Here is an 18,301-nt window from a genome sequence, read left to right on the forward strand (position 1 = left end):
CAGATCACTCTCTGATCTCCCTGCATTTCCTCGCTGTACTGATGTTTAAGAAACTGTATGCTTGAAAATTTTTTACCATTGCTCTAGACCACAGCCAATGAAATCTTTCTTAAGTTGCTCCACATCGTTATGGAATGGCAAAACCCCTGAGATTTCAACATCATTAAGTGTTCTGATATGCTTGTTGGGAAGGTTGCTTCCCGAGACAACACCTTGCATCGCCACAAGGTTGAATGCATGCAGAGATTCTTTTTTGTTGTGTTCACTCATGTGCAAATCCACATTGTCTCCAATTATCTGATATCCCATTGGCTGTTCTTGATGAAAAACTGAACCAATTTCAGATTTCAAGTCATTCTTTTTCAGGCTAGTTGCAGGTTCAGAAACAGCTTTGATGGTCTCATGAAGTGTATTGGTACTTATTTCTCCAGTTTTAAGGTTGTCGCAAACACTCTTCACAGTGTCTCCAGGTTGATAGCTGAAGGACAAATTGAGTGGCGATGTATGTACTGTAATGATATCATGAACTAGTGTGGACATTAGGTGATAGCTTTGAATCATGTGCCTGTCACAACTATTCATTTAATAAAGGTCTAGTTTGTCATTATAATTTATTTTATGGCTTGATTTTATGGAGAGGTTTGTACAGAGGTTGTTACAGTTTGGACTGTAGAACAATACCTGTAGCCACTGGTTTTGGCATGAAGATCCCAGCAGCTCCTTCAGGAAAATGTAACTGCATCCTTGTCCGACTTAGTGTAACCTTGGAGAGACATTAACTTTAAAAAATGTCATTAGAAAACAGTCAATATATTTTGTTAAGTTAAATTTATGGAATTTTAGTATCTGTTGTGCATAATATTGGTATTGGTAATAGAACTGTACATAAAACCCTATTGAAGGGAGGGGTTTACAGCTATGGACATGCTTGCTAGGAAATCTTTTCATTTCTTGGCAAAAGACGATAAAGACAACCACAAAATCTAGTTCCTTTCGTTTTTAACCACATGATGATCAGGAGGATTTAATTTGACAACCATCAACCATCAGAATTATTTGTACAACGTGTTATTTCAATATTATTATCTTCTTTTTAAGCCGTGAATGGACCCCTCCCTTTAAGTGGCCACCTAAATTAAGTAATCAAGGGCACCTTTTTTCTGTGCGGAAGAGTGATTTTGACCCTATCAAGCGAACACAAAGAAGAGGAATCTTGCAATGTTTAAAGGATACAAATACAATTATATTTTTGTGAGAATTATTGGAAATACTTTTTGTTAGGGTTTAATTTATGCACTTATTTAGAGTTTAGCACTCATTCTAAAATGGTTAGCTTTCATTTACTGTTATGGGACAGTATCAGAACACATAATTAAACCCTAACATGGAGTATATGCATTTTTAGCAATGAAAAATTTTAAGTTGAAAATAATTAACAGCTGTGTTATGTCATGATATTTGTATCCAAAAGAAATTTGTATCAGAATAAATTGATTGCAGAAGTACATGCATGAATCACAAATTTCTAACCCCTGATAGCTTTTAATCTGTGTAATTTAATTCCCCTTCTTCACTTAAAACATCTTTGAATCTCCTGCAGTTGATGGACAGTTTTGGCTTCTTAATAATGTGTCATATTGACAAATCTCATCGCATTTACCTTTGTTGTTGTCTGGCATGGTGTTTCCTCTTGCTAAAAGGTAAGAAATGAAAATATTTTTCAAATAATCAGCATGACGTATGTAACGGGAAGAGAATGTGTTGATTGATTAAAATCGAAATTGCATTTATTTAACCCCTTGAAAGTATTTCTTTTCTGAAAGCTTATGAAAATACAATTTACATTACAGGAAAGATTATTTTTGCTGATCTTTTCAGCAAACAGCTGGCCGCCTGGCATTTTTAACTTTTATTGTATGTATATATTTCTATTTTCTGTTGTAATAATAATGGGGTGAAATAAAGTATTGTTGTTGTTGTTGTTGTTGTTATAGATCTATAATCTATTGATCATTATTTTTATGCTCCATTTTTTATAACTTTTTATGAACTAGAATTATGCTTAAAACTGGCCTCTTTAGGTTTATAAGTTAATGGTTTACACACAATTTTAGTTTAAATGCACAGACCAGATTTTCTTTTCCATGTAACCAAGACAAATATAATAATTACCTCTATTTCCTGCACCACTGATTTAGAACCTGGCTGAGGCACTGCTGACATGGTTTCACTAACTCCCTAAAATAAAATAAAAACCCTAAAATTCAGAATCATTCTCATGTACATGAAAACAGGCCTTCTTATGAGAATCAAAATAGCAAGATCTATGTTGACTTTGTAAACATACATGTTTAGGTGATGTAAGTGTCCCAACACTAACTGTACATGTCGTCTTTGATGTCTTAATCGATGCCGCATTAGCACCCTGATTTGAGACAGAAAATGGCACAAGGATTACTTAAACTTAACATAATAATAATTATAGTAATTCTGATTAACTTTGCCTGAGGGGCTAAGAATTAAAAAGGACTCAGCCATTAAGAGAGAATGTCTGTGAAGACCGTGTGATATCAGTAAAATGTGGCACATGCTTCAAAAATTCAAAACCTTCATATTTCGCTCAGAGATACCCTATGATAAGCCAACAAACGTGATATATTTTTTTTGTTCAAAGCTGGCTGTATTTTCAAGAAAATTCTCAAAAACTGTAACGGGCACCGACCGTCATAAAATGGCGGAAATTAGTGCGTTGGGTAACAACACAAGAACTTCACTCGTGTAAAGCGCAAAAGGAAGCACGGTTTTTTCAAATTGGTATATTTGTGTAAGAGACATTGGCAAATGATTCAAGTCTAAAACCAGGATTGTTTACCTAACTGGGAATGCACGGCAAGAGTTTAAAAATCACCAATATTTCATTGTTTAAAAATCTCATTTTGGAGCAGTTTTTCAATAAACGTTTTTCCCATGCGGTATAACTCAGAAGTGCTTGAAATTAAGGCTGTGATTAGTGGAAATAGTCTTCTTTTCAAGGACATAAAAATTAGTCTGGGGCTCCTAACTTTTGCACGGAAAAAACACGCTTTATGTCGAGAAAAATCACAAACTCCACTTGCTAAAAAACACAAATAATCGAATTAGAGTCTGTTATCGAAGCCAATATTCCAAGCAAATCTTAGTGCTTAGCACCGTATTTGATTTGAAAGTCAACATTACAAGTTTACCTTGCAAAACTTGTGGCTGTAGATTGCTTTTCATCGCCACTCTCCCTTCAAAATTCTTATCTTCCCTTCGACCATGTTTACCAAAGCACAAGTAATCAACAACCGTACGTATGACTCCTCCATGAAACATTACAGTTCCTGACAGATTCAACCATATTTGAGTCTCCACACAGCTATAGCAAATAAGGTTACTCAATTGTACGATTAAGAACGATGATGCGATTATCTATAGTCGCAAAAGAAGAAATTTTGCAGCCCGAAGACGCACACAAGCGGAATCGTCTGTAGAATGAGACGATCATGTTTGTCATGCAATGAGACCGAGCGCGCAGGACACCCAACAAAATTAACAACCAGATTATATTTTTTCCGTGGCAGTTTGTCTGCGTCCGACTTCAAGCTTAAAATCCCCTAGCTGACATGGTACTAAATCTGTTACCAGCTTTTTATCTTTTAGGATGGGATTTTTTAGTACAAATGTTTTACAAGCAGATGCTTTGTACATCGTGCACGTACAGTGGACAGAATGGTACCACTCGGGCTGGTGTCAAATGGACACACCATGTCCAGCTTAATAGCCCGGCCTTGCCTGACTTTATCGACGAGACTGAAACAACAAAAGAGAACCGCATTTAAAGGCAATTAGAATTACTTCTTTACGATAAGAAAGTTTGCGCTTTATGTAAGCTACGCTCAAATAAATCAACCATTTATTAAAATCATCTTTTGCATTATTCAGATGTACACTACCCGCGTTTAGCGAAAGCTATTCAAGGCGGGTAGTGTAACACGGGCCGGTGGTGTAAGTGTCGCCTGAAGGTTAGCCTAACAGTGGTATAAATGCCACCAATGCTTTTAGCACTCAGCTTGTAAGGCCAATGAAGAACATACTTAAAGCAAAAAGCAGATAAGAGCCCGGAAAACGAATCTTATTGCTGGCAGATGCAGCCTAGACAAAGTGACTGAATCTTTTTCATGTAAGGCTGTTTGCGATGAACTGATGTGTCAGTGACATGCTAAAAGACAAACAAATGTCCTTTAGAAGGACAACATTTTCGATGCCCTTTGTAACATGAGCTAGGCTTAGCTTGAGCTACACAGTTCCATATGGCCGATGAATCCGGATTAATTGCAATTTACAGTCACGGCATATTCCTACCCAAAGCAACGATAATTATTAGGATAACTGTGCTCCTGAAAATAAAAAAAAAACAAAAAGTTTCAATAAATAATATTAAGCACCGCAGGGTTCTAACCACAGCCGCACCCATACTCATGGTCAGAAATATTTAGAGAAGAAAGTTAGACCCTCAAATGGTTCGGATGGCCACGTTGAAATTTTTATGGCGGCCCCGTCTCCAATTTGGAGATGTAAAATAACCACTGTAATGAGCCCTGGATATGACCACTCTCAGTACCAGCGATTAGTCTGAAGGGCTTCTGAGGGAATAAAATGAGACTACAAAATTGTGTAACTGTCAGAGTTCAGTTTATTTGAGAGAACTTAACGGAGTTCTTCACAGATTAGTAGCTACGGCTATGAAAAGTATCCATAATAATAATAATAATAATAATAATAATAATAATAAAAGCATAAGCGTTGCATTTATAGTTGGGTTTCCAGGAAAATAAGCATGTTGGTTTCATTTACGGAAAAAAATTAAGTTCGTGATAAACATTATAATTAAATTATCGCACACCTTAAACAGGCTAGTTATTAAAAATGCGAGCTTCTTGTTGCAAGTATATGTTAATTTTTTTCAGACTTACGGCTTTTCGCTCAGTTTGAAAATAAGACACAACTTTTAAATTTCATATTGACCTTCCCCTAACATGAATTAGCAAAACTGTGTTGCCTTACGGGAAAATTTGTACCTGTTGGCTCTGGTACGTCTTAGATAGTCTCCGAAAGCGCCTTGTTAATACCGGGGTCAGCCTCGCGCGATTTCCCTTTGGCGTAGCTCGATAAGGTATTGTTGGGAACCTCTCCACCGCCCAATGCCCAAAGAGGAGGGATGAACTGGACAGATGGTCATGCCCGAAATGTCACAAGGTGCAGTGAAAATTGAAGCCCGTGCAAAAATTAAGTTGATCTCCGACTCAACATCACTTACGCCAACAGACTGTGTGTGTGCTGAGATGCTTTTTCCACATAAAAGCAACGGGAGGATAAGGGCACTTTTTTTCTTTTGCTCGTCTTCGTTTATCTTGGGAGCACTGTCCCCCAGCTAACCTCTGAAAAGAGCAATTGATATCCATTTCATGTGTTATCCGAAAGGACAACGTGGCTGCGCGATCATCTGTTTGTTTAAAAATTTTGAATGATGCGATGGTCATTATATCATTAGGATTGGTTCACCTTATTAAAATTTGGTTTTCTTTAGTGTTGAGCGCTCCCGCTTTTCCCTTCCCATTATTTTATTACTACTTTCCTTCTTCTAACTTTTACATTTGTTTATTTCCTTCATTTCTTCCTTTGTTTGCTTACAAGTTCGTTTTCTTTCTTTTTTTTTTCTTTCAATCGTTCGGGCTGCTTGTCTGTCTGTCGGTGGTTCTTTCTTCCTTAACCTATCTTGTTCTTTTTGGCGTTTTTTCCATTTGTTTTAAGAATTTTAGATCACAGAGTGTCTTTTTTAACAAACCAAAATTATTTTCTTATCCGCAAAACTTGTGTAACACCTGAAGGAATACTGGTAACCAAGCCTTCCTTGTAAGGAGTGTGATATGTCATTGCGTGACATACAAATGATATGCATGGATTGAAGAAGTCAAAACGACAGTGTCGCTCAGTAATCGAAAATCGCGCTCAATGGTCATTTTTTTACGATGAAACAAGCTCAGTTGTACGTTAGAGAAAGATAGCAGATATGGTGTATTTGAAACTGCGAAGAATAGCGCCGATGTTTGTAGAAGAGCCACCCAGGTATCGTTCAGCTAGTTGTTGATTTCGTAAACTCGCTGTCAGAGGGAAGATGGTAATTTTGAAGAGAAAGTAGGAATGAAAACCAATCTACAGCCACTGTTTTAGCAAGGTAAACTTGTAATGTTGACCTTCTAAGTAAATAGGTGCTAAGCACTAAGATTTGCTTGGAATATTGGCTTCGATAACAGAGACTAATTCGATTATTTGTGTTTGTTGACAAGTGGAGTTTGTGATTTTCTCGATATAGAGCTTGGTTTTTTCGTGCAGAAGTTAAAAGCCCCAGACTAATGTTTATATCCTTGAAAAGAAGACTATTTCCACTAATCACAACCTTAATCTCAAGCGCTTCTGAGTTCCGCATACCGCATGGGAAAAATGTTTATTGAAAAACTGCTCCAAAATGAGATTTTTTAAACAATGAAATATTGGTGATTTTTAAACTCGTGCCGTGCATTTCCATTTAAGTAAACAATCCTGGTTTTAGACTTGAATCATTTGCCAATGACTCTTACACAAATATACCAATTTGAAAAAACCGTGCTTCCTTTTGCGCTTTACACGAGCGAAGTTCTTGTGTTGTTACTCGACGCACAAATTTCCGCCATTTTGTGACGGTCGGCGCCGGTTACAGTTATTGGTAATTTTCTGGAAAACAAAAACAGAGCTGAACATAAGAAATACACCACGTTTATTAACTCATCATAGAGTATGTCTGAGTCTGAGCAAAATATGAGGGTAGTCAATTTTTGAACCCTGTGCCATCACTCACTCGGTCATGAAAAAAAGGCGCTCTTAACAGCCCGCTGGCATGTCAAATGTTTTTGGCCATCTTTTTAGATTGGTCTCATTTTTTCACATAGCCCAATTAAATCATTGGAAAAAAATTGGAATACATTTTTTTTCCCATTTTGGATTTCATTTTGGAGAACATTAATTTACCTTATTTTCATTTTAAACATGATGTATTGATCACCGAAAAGCCCCTCTGGGGAGTGTTCAATAAAGTATTATCATTATCATTATCAACATTCCCTGGAGGTTTTTAAATGCTAATGATAACTGGACCTGAAAAAAAAAAAAAAAAACTACAGGGCTATGTTTCCAATGAATTGTAGGTTGCTGCCATGTAGCATGGATTAAAGGGGAAGTATCATGGGGTTTTTGACCTCTTTTGTTAAAAATGGTGAAATAAGACCTTCACATAGCTACAAAATTATTCCAGAACAACGAGAGGAGAGAAATGAAGTCAATTCTGGAAAGAAACAACTCGTACTCTGCTCTAGCGCATTTTGGAAACGAAAATACGAAAACTTGTAAAACATTGGCCTAATATTTTTTCAAGTTTTAATCCATTGCGACCTACTCTGTCTCTGGCCAGAGGCACTAATCGACAGTTTTATTGCACTGGCGTGATAATTTATAACAAAACTAGACAATTATTCTTTGTTTCTGTTGTCAGACAAACATTTTTGGGTTTTGAAATGACATCATATTTTCGTGATACTTCCCCTTTAAATGAACAATCTAAAAATCAAAACACACACACACAAAAATAAAAATAAAACACAAACCATTTCAGAAGCACGTTTCCTCTGAGGAGTGAAAGTGCTATAGACTTTTTTGGATGCTGGTGACAAATTCTAAATGGGGAGGAGAACACAAAAATAATTATTAATAATAAATGTCTTTGTCAATAACTTTATAAAATAGCTTACACAAGTAAAACACATTAATATGAATGTAAACTTTTCCCAGAACATGAACCAACTGTTACTGATTAAACATTAATACTGCCGAGGTCTTTTGACATATTAACAGTAGCCTTCTGACAGGTGCAAAATAAAGTTATTTGAGTTTTCACTGACTTTGATACATTATCTGTAATAATATTCTGATTTGGTACAAAATTCACTTATCTTGGAAACAATCTGTTTTCCCTGTCACTGTAGCAACCATAAAGTAAGAATGAAGACAAACTTAACTTAACAATCATTTACTTAAGTGGACAAGTACATTTAATACCTCAAAATATTTGTTCCCTGAACTATTGTCCACCATGTCCATTGGATGATCAGCATTTAGGGGGTCTCGAATGTAAGCTGTAATATGAAAAACAACAGTAATTATCAATGAACAGTGTACTTGACTTTTAAGTGGCTCATTAAATACATGGACCTTGGATGGCGACTTTGTTATTTCTTGATTGTAGCTACCCTAATTTATGGTACATATGGATACATATGTTCCATATTGCAAGCTATAAGGCTACTTAAATTTAAAACTACTCACTATGACAGTCAAAGTTGCCATTATATTTTCTACCTGTACATGACAACTTTTTATTATCAAAGCATGCAATTTAATTTTGCCAAAATTTTGGTCTAACGGTTATTTAGATTTCATGTTAAGCAAAACTTTTATTGTTTTTCATGGAGATTATAATTTATGACATACATGTGTATGCATACCTGATACCCTGCCCAGCAGGGTTTCTTCAAAAAGTTTGACATCCTCCAAAAGTACTGTTTTCTCCTCCTGTGGGTCACTTTCCATAGCTGCTAGTTAAGTTTTAAACTCCACTTGAGGTTTATCTTCAGCCAATCTAAGGGCTATTGAAATAGATGTTAATTCTGCACACTAGCTGTATCCTTCTCGCAAAATGCTTGTCAATGTATGCTTTGAATTCATAAATCCGAAAATTTAAATATTAAACGCTGATCAAGTCACATCATGCAGTGACATCAGTAATATATAAAATTTTGGTCATATAACCCATGCTTGGGTTGGTTGGGAAGCCATTTTGCACGAGGTTTAACACTGTAATGACATTTCATGGGATGGTGGTCATTTTGAACATTTTTTTACAAAACAAAAAAAAAGACTGCCTTACAGAGCCTGATACAAACACTTAAGGGAGTTTGAGAGAATTTGAAATAATTTTGTAAACCCTCACCTGCAAGTATACGGTAGCTCAGGTTTATATCAACTGTCATATTCTTCCAAAATATCTCAAGTGTTTGCATCAGGCTATGTTAAAACATGCACGCCATTTTCCATTTGTTGAATATATCACAGTTAAGGACCAATCCGAATATACATGCACTTATGTCAATTTGTACACTCTTACCGTATTCAAGCCACTCGATAAAAGATTGATCCAGGACTCCCAGGGGAACTTTGTGTGCTCTCTGAGTCCTAACTGTAACATCCCCAGATCTTTTTTATCAAAGTGCTTTCAATGAGGTGCTGGCATCAACAAGAAAAGCTATTGGTTGCGACACCCTTTTGACCACACTCTTATTCAAAAATTCAGAAATTTCCTGTTGGATATAATGGAACCATTGTCAGTTACAAAATTAATGCTGTCAGTTTGCATACTGACAGTATGATCATTCCAGTAATAATTATGGATGATGCCTTTCAATAAAATTAAAATTAACCAATTATTGGTTAATTTTAATATAATAAAATGATTAAATATTATTATGAAGAACATCCTTGACAAATTTCTTTAAAATCTTATACCATTATTTGAAGATTCTGAACAACATTGTCATGGATGCTCTTAAAATCAAAATGTAATTTAGGTGTCTACAGTTCTATAAACTTTTGAGAAAAATGCTCGCACTTCTGAATTTGAAAGGCATGTTTCAGATACAACCGTATCCATCGTCAAAACGTTCATTGTCTTTACTTTATAAAATTATTAGTGAAAATAAAAATGATAAAACATATAATTATGAACTACTTGCAATCAGCCTAATTGAAACCTTTAAAACATATGATGTTGTTAGCAAACTTGTAGACAGTGCGATGCTCTTCCTCCCCCACAGAAGTTTTTTTTTACTTCAAAACTAAATGTTCGTCTTTATTCCAGACTAGCTTGATACTTACCTTAGTTTAAAGTTTTTCTTTCCCCACTAACTAATAGTAAAGTCACAATAAAACTACCATAACGTTGTAATGTCAAAAAGTTACCGCAAAGATTTTGATCACTGTTGTTACTGAAAGCCAGATAATCTAACAACATCAGTTACACTTGTAAGGTTGTAGACTTACCTTGCCAACATTGTTTTTAATTTTTTCAAATACTGCAAGTGAGAACCTGGGCTAGGCCATGGCCTACCCTATGGCCCACCATTTTTTTTTTGGGCTGGAAATGAAAGAAAAAGGAAACGAAGCTCAGTTACAAAAATATGAAGCAGTAAACAGAGCGAAAAATTGTTTAGCTAATGCATCGTGAGGGCCTTAATAGTACCAGCTCACTCGTCCCAGTCTTTTGGAAGTTTACAAAGCACTGAAGGAGGGTGGGTGTCACCACGAGAACTTAAATCGCAAACATGAAATGAAAGGTGAGTCAAATGCATTCAAGATTTGAGGAATTTTGCTATGTTGGATAGTGGAAGAGGGAAGTTTGCTTTTTATTGGAGGCTAATTCGGTCTTAACATCAATTGTTCCTTTAACCCTTTTAGGACCAAATTTTTGTACAGGAAATATCGCACCTTTTGTCCTAATTAGCCTTTTTCGGAGTGGGAGTGTTGTCAATTAGCAGCAAAACGGGCTCAAAATTGTCACAAAACCCGTAAATTTCCCTGTTCATGTGAGGCTGAATAGGACTCCTTTTATCTTCACACGCATGCGTATAACCCGAAACTTGGACTTTTTTACTAACAAAAATCGGCCCAGTGTCCGAGCTTCTTTCTTTTCGTTAAAGTCCTGCTGAGGCCCTTGAGCAAACTGTGCATGACCTCTTAATACATATATAGAGCTATTTAAATTAACGTTGTTGGATTATAGCTTCAAGCCTAGACCGCAAGGTGATACAGGATTTTTTGCACATTACTCTACAAGAATCACTAATATCTCGTCCTTATAGACAAGAAAACACGGAGGCCAACGTTTATGGTATATTCTTCCAACTTCTTGGATCCCATCGAGGATGGATTTACAACTACCCATGCCACCTTTCAGTCGTTGGCTTTAATCTGACAACATAAATTGAAATAGTTATATATAAATATAGGGGTCGCAGGAAATCGTCCCGCTTGATATCGGTGACCAATCACCAATTAGACTCTATATCAATGTGAACTACCTTTTTATTTGACCAAGTAAACCGACCTTTCTTATTTCTGAATTTCAAATATAGTACATCTTCAAGCAATGTGCTAGATAGGCCGAAGAAATAAGAGGGCAAAGAAATAAATTTTTCAAGAACTGACATAAATTCTGACTGATAGATATGCCACTATTTACACACACAATAGCAGTCACGTTTTAAATGCAAATAAAAGATACATTTATTGGCGCCAAAAAAAACAACAACGCCCCCTCAGGAGTCACATTATAGAGGCATTCAGAAAAAGCCATGCCATTGTTTTAAGACAGGGGAGTGCCTTTTTATCGCAGCCTAGCTGAACATTGCTAAACATGTTGCTAACAGTAGTGTGAACTGCCGACTTTGGAATCAAAACCTTCATTTTACAATATTACACTAGTTAACAAGACATAATAAATCCGTAGCAATCGAACAAATGTTCACAATGAAGTCTGTGTAATCAAAGGCCACCGCCTTGCTTCTGTTCTAAATCATACAATACCTCTCCACTTAACAGTGTGAACTGCCGACTGGCATTAAAACTTCAAGGGCAAGATATGATTAATTAGCATGCACAGTCAATGTACTGTGAAATATAACGCCAAGCTTCTTTTGTTTTAAAACGTATCCCAGCGTGCACACTTTTAACAATATGAACTGCTTTGGAATCAAAACCTGACAAGACATGGTAAGTTTAAAGCCCTTAGTAAACGTTTACAAGGACACGGAGTTCCCAGTGAAATCAAATGTCAACCTACTTGAGAGTCAAATCGTCCCTTTGTACTAAAAATAATGAAATTAAAAATCAACTACTCTAAAATCGAAACTACAAACAAAGGAGAGGACATGATAAATTAGCACTGAGTACACAAGAGCTGTTCAGTGAAATCAAACCCTAACATATGTTGTGTCGAATCGCACCTCACATCACCTAGATTAGAGTGCAGGCGTATTTAGCGAGAGCAAACTGAAACATACATTTAAGACCTCAATCGCGAAATGTTGAGCCCCCATCTTGGATTATGAACAGCAGGCAGAAATCCAATATGGCGGCTAAACAATGAACACCGTCAAGGGAAGCAGCACACCATTAAAAACGCCTGCACTGCAGGCCACACCCCATCAGCACTTATAAAGGAACTAATATGAACTGCTTTGGAATCACAACATGTGGATTTTACAGCGTGCAAAACTACTCATATGTACGTAGTCTGTCTTTCAAAAATCGTACTTCGTTGGTACTTAGCGTGTGGTTAACAGAAATGGCAACAGCGCTGGCATTAAAATCTGGATTCCTCAACTTTACACAGTTCAAAAAGACATGGTAATGTTTGTTGTCAAAATTTTTCTTCCAATGTTGCAAAGACTCTATCCAGACAAAATCGTGTTCTTTATGTCTTAGGCATAGCCGCTGGTGGCTCTCATCTCGACTGTGGTCATCAGGGCCATCCTTCAGATCTTTCCAACATCCAGCACACTTACAAATCCTTCTTAATATGTTGATGAGCTGAAATGGTGTGGATGTTGTTGGAGTTACAGCAGGCTTGGACAGCCGAGTTCGGCGGATAGTAATTCAGAGAGGGTTGCCTGACGATTCTGCTTCGTATTCCATGGCATCACTTTTTGTGTTGTCCCTTGCAGCGAGCTCTCCAATTGTCCCTGCTCTAGCAAGGTTTCTCGCCGTCATGGACGTCATTGTGTCAGGTGACTTTTGCTGAGCTCGTGGTATACCTGCGCGTTTCTTGCCTGCATTTACACCGAATGTGGTGATAGAGTCAGATTCATTCGCTGCTTGCCAGTTTCGTCCTTGAAGTGCTGAAGGCATTCTTGAAGTTGGTTGTTGTTGTACGCCACAGCTACCACATCCAAGCAGATCTTCCTTGTTCTGTAGCCAATACAATCTTTGTCGCAGGCATATTTTCCAAGTGTTGACTTCTTCACAGTATGTGGCTTGCTTGGAGACGTACTTTTAACGAAGTAGCTGTTGCGATCAAAACCTTCTCGTATAGACCCTTCCAGGAAGAGTTGTGTTGCTTTTGCCGACAGTGCTTGGATGTCCTTGCCTGTGAAAATGCCCCTTAGTTCATGGCTGCATTTAGTTTTCAGTTCGTCCGAAGTGTACGAAGCATTTAACTGACTAAAATCTGCACTTTCCATCTTCGGCATTGTCATCATAAAAAAGTCTTTTAGGACAAGGGTTGCCATGGTCATGCGCAGCAGAATTTAAAGTGTGCGAAGCTGGTAACTGATTGCGAGCATTAGAATCTGCACTTTCACATCCATATTTGGCATTGTCGTCATGAAAAGGTCTTGCAGGACGAGGGTTGTCACGGTAATTTGCAGCATTGGTAATCAGGTTAGAAGAGGCAACTTGATCATCTGGCAGATGATCCATATCTAATTCCAGATTCCCAGGTTCTTCCAACGCTGCAGGTCGTGGGGGAGCATGGTGGAACTGATAGACCTCCTTGTACCGATCTGGATCGACGAGAACCTTTTCTGCAAAGGCACGTCTTCCAGGGTTAGCATCACAGACGTTTGACTGAGATTTGACATGTTCCATATATTCAGGACAAACCTTGTAGGGACTGTGAAGGCAGAAGAATGCTTTTTTCACGTCACTTTGTTGCTTGTCTATGAGATTCTTAACGTCATCAACAAATGAACTCATATCTGTAGGTTGAAAATCTTGCCACTGCTTCAATAATACATTACCAGATTCTGGTACATTGTTTGTTTGGGGTTGTCTTCAAATCCAGCATCCCTTGACACCTTTGCCGTCATATGATGCCAGATATCCTCCAACTTGTAAACACAATAATATCTTGAAAACTGTGGACCTTTTCCAGTTTCCGCCAACTCCAGAGCATCCCACTTCATGGTTAGCTTGTCCAGTCTGTGGTTGTAATCGTGCTCTCTGTCAGCTACGATCAATCCACCATTTTCAAATATATCAGCAACAATGACGTCTGTAAGTGATTGGGAAAAGTGTAGCTTCTAGCACTTCTCCTTGACGTTCCTCAGCCCATGGGTTTTGCAAAGAAAGGACAAAGATCGCTCGAATTCTTGGGCCAAAGCTTGCCTTAGGGACGCCTCTGAATCCGTAGAATACCCTTGAAGATATCCTTTCAGACCCGGCACGTGAGCTGTTAGTTTTTGAAATAGTGTTAGGTACGTCGCTTTATCTTTTAACATGCACAACATCATTGACCGTATCATTAGTGGAGAAGTTGGAGGATCTGACCTTTTTGTGATCAAGGTCGTGTTTTTGTAGGTAGTCATGAGAACGAAAAAAGGACTAAGCTGGAATGTGACGTCAACATACAGTAATGACTTGTGACCACCAACGTCATTGCAACAGAAGTTCACAAGATCGTCCAATTGATTATCTGTAAATAGAATCACCTTCGGGGATTCATCATCCAGACTGTAGCATCGTATAAACTTTTCTGCACCATCCTCCGATTCCAATTTCATTTTCTGTGTGATGTCAAGAATAGGGTCAACCACTTTTTATTTTGCACTATTCCTACCCTTATAAAGAGGTAAATGCTCCACCCTTGTAAAGGGGTAAAGGCTTCACCCATGTAAAGGGGTAAAGGCTCCACCCATGTTGAGGGGTAAAGGCTTCACCCATGTAAAGGGGGTAAGGCACCACCCATATATGTTGAGGGGTAAAAACCCCACCCTTGCAAGGGGGTAAATGCTCCACACATAGTGAGGGGTAAGTCCCCACCCATGTAAAGGGTAAAGGCTTCACCCATGTAAAGTGGTTAAGGCTGCACCCATGTGAAGGGATAAATACCCTACCCATGTGAAAGTGCCGAAGGCCTACTCATGTGAAACAGGATATCAACTTTATCTTGTAGAAGACATTCACAAGTTGTCAAAATATCTCCACCCGACGATCACGAAAACCTAACAGTGGGGAGGGGGTGGTATTTCCAGCTCCCCGCAACTTGCAACATTTTTTCCGCGCGCAAGGTAAGTGCCTTTACACAGGGTTAGCGATTCCCAGTTTAATACTCTAAAGAACAATAGCTTTTTAACCGGATTTGGTTGGGTCTGTTTTTTGTGCAATTCACAATTCGTTATAGGGGTGGTCGAGATCTGTCATTCATGTCCCAAATTCTTTACTTTGCCATCGGGGCGTGAGAACTTTAGAAATAATCGAGCAACACAGGTAGAGAGTGTTCACCACATTCTCGGCAAATTCACACGACAAAAAAATATAGAATAAAGCCGAAGGGAGAGCAATCAGCCGCCAAAAAAAAACTTCTTCAAAAACGCCAGCAGAGAAAGTTTTCAAAATTCTACAAAAGGGTCAAATTATCAAATTATGGATGAACAGAACAAGTTAAGCAAAGAATTGAAAGACACAAGCGCACCTCCTAAAAAAATATATGACAAATAACTTGAAAATGCAGCAGCTCATAAGTTTTGGCTAAACTTTAAGTCGCTTGTGGTATAATTTTTGTGAATTTTTGTCTTGTACTTAAAAAGGTTTTGGGACTGCAGGCAAAAATATTGCTGCATTGCCCACCAGATTTCAGTATAAAAATTGTTACAAATAAAATGGGAGATCAAAGCATTTAGCTACCTTGACTGATCCATGTTTGCTCTGATCCACAGCTTTGATGAGGAGATGAAAATGGGAAGTTGTTATGTATATGTAACAATAGCTGTGCAAGTCATTCGTTCTAAGAAACAACGTCGCGGCTCTCACTACACAATTTGCGCTCTGTTTACTGTTTTAATATTATTGTATATATTAGGTTAAATAAATTTAAAATTTAATACTTATATAGCGCCCTTTAACATCTAAATGATCAAAGGCGCTTTACAATCCAAGAAAGCTAATTACAAATCAAATCAAATCAAATCAAATCTTGGTTTTTGAGGAGAGGGGAAAACAGGAGTACCCGGAGAAAAACCTCTCGGAGCAGAGTAGAGAACCAACAAACTCAGCCCACTTATGACGCCGAGTCCGGGAATCGAACCCGGGCCACATAGGTGGAAGGCGAGTGCTCAAACACTGCGCCAACCCTGCTCCCCTATTTCCCAGTGGATTCTCTTCTAGAGCTGCATTACCTTCATTTATGCTGAATCAAGTGGGCTTAGTTTAATTGTGTAATGAAGGCTACTGTCTTGAACTGTTTTGAGGAGAATTCCTCGTTAACTATTTTATCTGTTATTGGCGCCTGACAAATTTGCACATGAAAACATGGCTGATATTGGTGAATATTTAAATTTAAATGTACGTATTAAATATATATTTACCGTAGTCACTATAATTAAATGTGACCTACCATTGCCATTGAAAAAGTTGTATCTGACCAGCCCCTGATCCATAGAACATGTTGATGAGAAAAGTGGGCTCTTACTGCCCTTTGGATAAGCTAAATAAAAGTCGAGATTGTCAAGAACACAATGTGTAAATCTTCCTGGTACTATTTCTGATGGTATAAACACGCCATTTTCTATGGTCTGTAAATCAAATTGATGAGCTTGAGTTGAAATGTACCTTTGAGCATCATCAAAGCTAATTCCATGTCTGAACTTGTTCAGGATTTGCACCAGTTCTTTGCTGTCATTTTGCTTTAGAAAGTATGAAGAAAGGCCTACGTGCATCAGCATTGGCATAGTTATTGTGTTGGCCATAAGTTCCTGTGCAACACTTACAACCTTTCGGTCCTGATGCTCTGGGAGAGTCACTCGGCTAGTCTCGCTTATCTCAGCACCTGAATTATACATTATCTACGCTAAATGGTTGCACAGATCGTCCAGAGTGGTGTCCGAGGCGGTATGTAATGTCAAGTGAATCATTCTCTGACCTTGATTCCTTCTCCTTTTCTTTCATTTTTCCCCTCAAGTGTTTGGCCACGGCAAATAGATCGCTTTGTACCAGCGCATGACTTTTCTTAGCATCCTCAGCAGTGTCTTCATCAAACTCATCAGACTCTGTTTGCGTCTCAGATTTTTCCAGTTCTCCCTGCAACTTAGCTGCAAGAGCGCACATCTCCCGTACAGTTATGTTGGCCAAGCACACCAAACTGGCCTTTCCTCTCTGAGCAACTATCTGTATATCCATTCTAAAATGGTCCAAAAGAAATTTTTGAAGTCTGCCACTTCGGTATGAGCTCACGTTTTGTACGCCTTGTTCAGCAAGGTATCCATGATATATCTTTAGAAGATGAGTTGTATAAAATGCCGACTGGTCTTTCATGAAGCTTTCAGATATTTTGGACACCAGTTCACTAACGGCCAAATCATAGGCATTTTCCTCGATTACCACAGACAGTTTTTTTTCATGCATGATTTATTGTATCGGAAAACAGCGGCAATCATATCTATTGCTTGGTTTCCATGCCCTTGAATCTTGACCAACAGTTCTTCATCATTAAGATATTTCGCTTTCTCATGAATTGCTTGCTGTCTCGTTTCAGTAGAAACAAGGGTAAGTTGCCAGTTTCCTTTCGGTTCATGCTTTTTGTTGCGTAAGAAACAGCAGTCTTCATTTCTGATGCACTTAAGCTTGTCTCATCTTCATCTTCCCTCTTCATTCTTTTGAAGGTATACGTCCCTAGTTCTTTATTATGAGTGTATCTGTTTCTACAGTTTGTGTGACACAGTCGTCTTTTCTCCAAAAACACGTCAAAGTTCTCAACTTCAGACAACATCCTATCATGCACTTCATCTTTTCTTATGCGTAAAGGATTCTTAAATGTTTCAATCCCATTTTTAGTTAGGTAGTTCAAATCATGATTTCACGACTCAAATTGACAAATAATGCACTTTGTGAAATCTGTTTGCACAACAGGTAGTCAACGTTTGGAAGTACAAATGGGATCCATGCTTACAATTCATCACTTTGTCACCAAATAAAAAAAATCGAACGTCTAAGGCACTTTAGGTAATATGTAAGAGAACACACAAAGTTGTTTTGATTAGGCCTCTGATATACACAAAACGAGAAGCTTGCACATCAAGCAAGACAAATTGCCCGTTTTCTGTAAACCCGTGAATCTGAATACTTCAATATTAAGGGTTCTTAA

The 18,301-nt window shown here is 37.9% G+C and overlaps 1 protein-coding gene across 1 annotated transcript; it reads right to left on the reverse strand.

Moving 5' to 3' along the window:
* Nucleotides 1–13,383: 13,383 nt before the first annotated feature.
* On the reverse strand, nucleotides 13,384–16,889 carry LOC146489404 (uncharacterized). The gene is made up of 3 exons (XM_085110689.1): nucleotides 16,527–16,889; nucleotides 14,491–14,726; nucleotides 13,384–13,993 (listed from the first exon to the last, which is right to left on the reverse strand). The coding sequence occupies exons 1-3, from the start codon at nucleotides 16,887–16,889 to the stop codon at nucleotides 13,384–13,386; spliced, it is 1,209 nt and encodes a 402-aa protein (XP_084966815.1).
* Between the last annotated feature and the right edge of the window lie 1,412 nt (nucleotides 16,890–18,301).

This window comes from Pavona decussata, unplaced genomic scaffold (genome assembly GCF_977016875.1).
Source record: "Pavona decussata unplaced genomic scaffold, jaPavDecu1.1 SCAFFOLD_6, whole genome shotgun sequence".
NCBI classification, from domain to species: Eukaryota; Metazoa; Cnidaria; class Anthozoa; order Scleractinia; family Agariciidae; genus Pavona; species Pavona decussata.

Excerpts from the sequence above, each read along its gene's own strand:
- LOC146489404 (XM_085110689.1), bottom strand. The coding sequence starts at position 16,889 with ATGCCAATGCTGATGCACGTAGGCCTTTCTTCATACTTTCTAAAGCAA. Across the intron at positions 14,727-16,526 it reads ATTTAATTATAGTGACTACG|AAAATGAAATTGGAATCGGA; the intron begins GTAAATATATAT and ends GACATCACACAG. Across the intron at positions 13,994-14,490 it reads ACGACCTTGATCACAAAAAG|ACAACCCCAAACAAACAATG; the intron begins GTCAGATCCTCC and ends CTGGATTTGAAG.